This window comes from Eleutherodactylus coqui, chromosome 6 (genome assembly GCF_035609145.1).
Source record: "Eleutherodactylus coqui strain aEleCoq1 chromosome 6, aEleCoq1.hap1, whole genome shotgun sequence".
Classification (NCBI taxonomy): domain Eukaryota; kingdom Metazoa; phylum Chordata; class Amphibia; order Anura; family Eleutherodactylidae; genus Eleutherodactylus; species Eleutherodactylus coqui.
The window spans coordinates 150,900,324-150,906,323 of NC_089842.1; the positions used below are offsets into that span (position 1 = coordinate 150,900,324).

Consider the following 6,000-nt stretch of genomic DNA (forward strand, 5'->3'; position numbering starts at 1 on the left):
ACTGGGGAGCAGGCTGTCATTGGATGAAGAGGGCGGGCTGCAGGAACTGGGGAGCAGGCTGTCAGTGGATGAAGAGGGCGGGCTGCAGGAACTGGGGAGCAGGCTGTCAGTGGATGAAGAGGGCGGGCTGCAGGAACTGGGGAGCAGGCTGTCAGTGGATGAAGAGGGCGGGCTGCAGGAACTGGGGAGCAGGCTGTCAGTGGATGAAGAGGGCGGGCTGCAGGAACTGGGGAGCAGGCTGTCATTGGATGAAGAGGGCGGGCTGCAGGAACTGGGGAGCAGGCTGTCAGTGGATGAAGAGGGCGGGCTGCAGGAACTGGGGAGCAGGCTGTCAGTGGATGAAGAGGGCGGGCTGCAGGAACTGGGGAGCAGGCTGTCAGTGGATGAAGAGGGCGGGCTGCAGGAACTGGGGAGCAGGCTGTCAGTGGATGAAGAGGGCGGGCTGCAGGAACTGGGGAGCAGGCTGTCAGTGGATGAAGAGGGCGGGCTGCAGGAACTGGGGAGCAGGCTGTCAGTGGATGAAGAGGGCGGGCTGCAGGAACTGGGGAGCAGGCTGTCAGTGGATGAAGAGGGCGGGCTGCAGGAACTGGGGAGCAGGCTGTCAGTGGATGAAGAGGGCGGGCTGCAGGAACTGGGGAGCAGGCTGTCAGTGGATGAAGGGGGCGGGCTGCAGGAACTGGGGAGCAGGCTGTCAGTGGATGAAGGGGGTGCTGCAGGAACTGGGGAGCCGGCTGTCAGGAGGTGCTGCAGGCAGCAGGCTGGCAGTGGATGAAGGGGGAGCTGTAGGAACTGGGGAGCAGGCTGTCAGTGGATGAAGGGGGTGCTTTAGTAACTGGAGAGCAGGCTGTCAGGGGGCGCTGCAGGCGGCAGGCTGTCAGTGGATGAAAAGGGCGGACTGCAGAAACTGGGGAGCAGGCTGTCAGGGGATGAAGGGGGGAGCTGTAGGAACTGGGGAGCAGGCTGTCAGGGGATGAAGGGGGGAGCTGTAGGAACTGGGGAGCAGGCTGTCAGGGGATGAAGGGGGGAGCTGTAGGAACTGGGGAGCAGGCTGTCAGGGGATGAAGGGGGGGCTGCAGGAACTGGGGAGCAGGCTGTCAGGGGATGAAGGGGGGGCTGCAGGAACTGGGGAGCAGGCTGTCAGTGGATGAAGAGGGCGGGCTGCAGGAACTGGGGAGCAGGCTGTCAGTGGATGAAGAGGGCGGGCTGCAGGAACTGGGGAGCAGGCTGTCAGTGGATGAAGAGGGCGGGCTGCAGGAACTGGGGAGCAGGCTGTCAGTGGATGAAGAGGGCGGGCTGCAGGAACTGGGGAGCAGGCTGTCAGTGGATGAAGAGGGCGGGCTGCAGGAACTGGGGAGCAGGCTGTCAGTGGATGAAGAGGGCGGGCTGCAGGAACTGGGGAGCAGGCTGTCAGTGGATGAAGAGGGCGGGCTGCAGGAACTGGGGAGCAGGCTGTCAGTGGATGAAGAGGGCGGGCTGCAGGAACTGGGGAGCAGGCTGTCAGTGGATGAAGAGGGCGGGCTGCAGGAACTGGGGAGCAGGCTGTCAGTGGATGAAGAGGGCGGGCTGCAGGAACTGGGGAGCAGGCTGTCAGTGGATGAAGAGGGCGGGCTGCAGGAACTGGGGAGCAGGCTGTCAGTGGATGAAGAGGGCGGGCTGCAGGAACTGGGGAGCAGGCTGTCAGTGGATGAAGAGGGCGGGCTGCAGGAACTGGGGAGCAGGCTGTCAGTGGATGAAGAGGGCGGGCTGCAGGAACTGGGGAGCAGGCTGTCAGTGGATGAAGGGGGCGGGCTGCAGGAACTGGGGAGCAGGCTGTCAGTGGATGAAGGGGGTGCTGCAGGAACTGGGGAGCCGGCTGTCAGGAGGTGCTGCAGGCAGCAGGCTGGCAGTGGATGAAGGGGGAGCTGTAGGAACTGGGGAGCAGGCTGTCAGTGGATGAAGGGGGTGCTTTAGTAACTGGAGAGCAGGCTGTCAGGGGGCGCTGCAGGCGGCAGGCTGTCAGTGGATGAAGAGGGCGGACTGCAGAAACTGGGGAGCAGGCTGTCAGGGGATGAAGGGGGGAGCTGTAGGAACTGGGGAGCAGGCTGTCAGGGGATGAAGGGGGGAGCTGTAGGAACTGGGGAGCAGGCTGTCAGGGGATGAAGGGGGGGCTGCAGGAACTGGGGAGCAGGCTGTCAGGGGATGAAGGGGGGGCTGCAGGAACTGTCCGGCACTTACGGTTCCAGTAGACCGGGTAGCACTCGCCCTCGGTCACGTCCACCTCGTACAGGCCGCTCCTCACACACACCGGCTCGATCTTGGCCAGCTCCCCGATGTTGACCAGGTCCAGTCCGGCGGTGCCCGGCTCCTCGGTCTCCCCCTCCGGGGCGGTGCTCAGCTCCAGCAGCCGGCGGTAGGCCAGCTCGATGCGCAGGGAGTCGTAGCCGATGAACGGCTTCCAGCTCTTCTTCTCCTCCTTATAGAACCAGCGGACCTCCTCGGCGCCCAGCTCCGTCACCACCTCGTAGCGGGGCCGGGAGCTGCTGGAGCGGGTCCGCCGCCGGCCCGGGAGCTGCAGGCTCTCCTCTCCGTCCTCACCCTCCGACGGGGACCCGGCCAGGCCCGGCGGGAAGTCATGGCCAGTCAGGTGCAGCTCCAGGCCCCGGGACATGGGAGAGTGGCGGCGGCGGCGGCGGTGCTGCCCCTCCTCTCTCCCGGCCTCCCCGTCCTCTTCCTCTTCTTCTTCCTCCTCCTCCCACTCTCCGTTCTTCTCCGGTGACCGGTGTCCAGAGTGACTCATACCGGCGACGTCCCGCTTCTCTCAGTGCTCATGAAGCCTCTCGGCCCCGGCATGGAGGCCACACGTCTGTAGAGACCGTTACTCCTCCTCCGCCGCCCCCCCAGGAGCGTGCTCTCCGCGGCTCCCTCACACACCGGCTGCCGGGCGCGCCCCCTCCCTCACGAGCTGCGCTGACGTGCGCGCGCGCCCTCCCCGCACAGCGCCCTGCGCGGGGTCACGTGACGCACAGCAGGTCAGGTGATCTGAGAGATGCTGCTGCGGGTGTCGGTACGGAGGAGATCTACAGCGCCGTACAGGGCAGCTGCTCCAGCATGGACAGCAGTGTAGAGGGCCTGCAGCCACTGCATGGAGGAGCCGGCTGCACTGACACTGCACAGGGGTGAGGGCCACAAGGGTGTATCCTAAGTACATGCCATAGTCCATCAAAGTAAATTCCACTTCCAGGACTCCCACCGATGGGGAGAATGGTGGTCCCCTCCCCCAAGCAGCACTCAATAGAGGAGGAGACGATACATGTTGTTCTCATTGTAGATGATGGATGTCATGTGGCCGACAGGTTAACATACCCCATCATTGATGAGGTGCGCTACACGCCGAAAAGTAGGACCGACTCCGCTCGAAGATTGTGGCGCGATCATGCGGCTGTCTGAGAGGCTCCAATGAAAACAATGGGAGCGATATACGCAGCCTGAGCCCTATACACCTGTATGGGCTGTGTAGGATACGCTGCCCATACGCAATGCTCCAGCCATCCACAATCGGCACCAAGTGGTGTGGTTTTTGATGCAGAGTTTGTGCTGTGGATCTCCAGTGGAATGGCCGCCGTGGACACCCCGCAGATAATCCGCCCCTTGTGGACCTACCCTTAAAGTACACCCTCTGTAGTCAGTTTACACTGCCAATGTTTTTTGCAGCATGTGGATGAGATTTCGGTTACATGTGGACATACCGCTAGAGTGCCATGAATTGGCGCAGTTTTACCACATAAACCACATTAATTTCACTAGTGCTTGCACCATGACCAAAACCCCCAGTGTGAACCCAGTTAATCATAAACTGCATGTGCCCCCGCCACACGACCCCTGGGCGCGCAGCGCAGACCTCTACACATATGAGCACCCTCTCTTTTGCATTTTCTCTCTCCCCCTCTTTTATGTTTGCTCTGTCTTGCCCTCTTTGGCTTTTTCTCTCCCTCTATTGAGTTTTCCTAATCTCTTCCTCTTTTACATTCTCTCTCTCTCTCTCTCTCTCTCTCTCTCTCAAAAGACTAAAAGATTGACAGTTTTAGCGATTATTTTGCATAAAGTGTTAATGGACACTAATGTCCATTAACACTTTATCATCTTTATTTGCGTGTAAAATGGCTTCCAGGAGCTGTTTGCGGAGCCCAGCACGTGCGCTAGGTTCAGCACACAGCAGCATTGTTTACATCGGGGCTGCTGGCAGAATACAATGTAATCTCCGGCATCCACTGAGAACACAGCATGCGGTCTGTTGAGAGAAACTTTATATCTCTGTGGCTGAATGATGAATTTTAAGCTCACCTTAAAATCATGGTTCAGACAAAAAGTGCATGATGTGCGTGTTTACATGCAAGGAGTATCGCTCATCTGTGGTCATTTGAACGAATTTTGAGCGATAATGGGTGCATGTAAATGGGCCTTTAGTATTATTGTTACTCTGCCCCCAAGTGTATGAATTATGTAACTACACGCTGTCCCTTACACTCACTCATCAATGTATGCTTGGATTCTATTGAAGGGGTTGGATAAATCAGTAGTCATGAAAATTGGCATTTTATGTTAATTTATATTATATTACTTGTGTTGCACAAAGATAGGACATGCCGCGATTTGTTTCCCACATCACATTGCGGTGCCATGCGGGAAAACATCGCTCATGTGTATGAACCATTCAAAAGAATGTTTTTACCGTATATACCGGCGTATAAGGCGACGGGGCGTATAAGACGACCCCCCAACTGTCACCTTATACGCCGGTATTCAGTGGAGAAAAAAAAAAAAAAATTATTACTCACCTCCCCCGGCGTTCTGTCGCGCTCCGGCAGGATGTCGCTCGCTCCGGCAGGCTGTCGCTCGCTCCTCGTCCCCGCCGCAGCATAGCTTTCTGAATGTGGGGCTTGAAATCCCCGCTTCCAGAAAGCTAATACACACGCCGGCAGCCATGACATCATTGAATGGCTGTGATTGGCTAAAGCACACGTGGCTTCAGCCAATCACACTATTCAATGACATCATTGAATGGGTGTGATTGCTAACACGTGCGCCTTCAGCCAATCACAGCCATTCAATGATGTCATTGAATAGTGTGATTGGCTGAAGCCACGTGTGCTTTAGCCAATCACAGCCATTCAATGCTGTCATGGCTGCCGGCGTGTGTATTAGCTTTCTGGAAGCGGGGATTTCAAGCCCCGCATTCAGAAAGCTATGCTGCGGCGGGGACGAGGAGCGAGCGACAGCCTGCCGGAGCGAGCGACATCCTGCCGGAGCGCGACAGAACGCCGTGGGAGGTGAGTAATAAAATTTTTTTTTTTACACTTTTTTTTTTTTTGTATTACCGGCGCATAAGACGACCCCCGACTGCAGAGCAGATTTTTCGGGGTTCAAAAGTCGTCTTATACGCCGGTATATACGGTAATTTTTTATTTCCCTTTCTGTGATCCAATCACAGAAAATAGTCATTACTTACTGAGTGAGGAGTGCATATAGATGCATCCTCCTCTCACCATGCAGGTAGCTGACTACCAAATGAGGGAGCCAATAACAACTCCATTGGCTCCTCCATTTGGTAGTCAGCTACCTGCATGGTGAGAGGAGGATGCATCTATATGCATTCAAAAGAATGGGGCTCATATTTGTGTGAGATTTGTGCATCTCGCAATGCACAAAAGCCGTGCGATTTTCTCGCCCGTGTGAAGGCAGTCTAACTGATATAGTTTTTTAGGCGCTCGAACAACCAAAGATGTTTTTAATCTATTAAGAGACTAGCGCACCTTAATACATTACGCAATTCTTACTCCAGCAGAGAACATGTTAACACCAGAGTTTGATATTTCTTATAATTAACTGCATATTTACCAAACTGCCTGAAAGAAAAACTGTCTTTGTTGCCCATAGCAACCAATCTTTGTGCAACTTTCATTTCGCATTTTGCTTTATAAAAATGAGAGCTGCATTGTGATTGGTTGCTATAGGCGACAAAGA

General features: G+C 56.4%; 1 protein-coding gene across 2 annotated transcripts in view; it reads right to left on the minus strand.

Moving 5' to 3' along the window:
• Window positions 1-2,955, minus strand: part of DDHD1 (DDHD domain containing 1) — a 41,254-nt gene extending 38,299 nt beyond the window's left edge. For both annotated transcript variants that reach the window (XM_066607988.1, XM_066607987.1), the window contains exon 1: window positions 2,215-2,955. In XM_066607988.1, the coding sequence (XP_066464085.1) occupies window positions 2,215-2,776 (562 nt within the window). In that variant the 5' untranslated portion in view covers window positions 2,777-2,955. The remainder of the gene's footprint in view (window positions 1-2,214) is intronic.
• Between the last annotated feature and the right edge of the window lie 3,045 nt (window positions 2,956-6,000).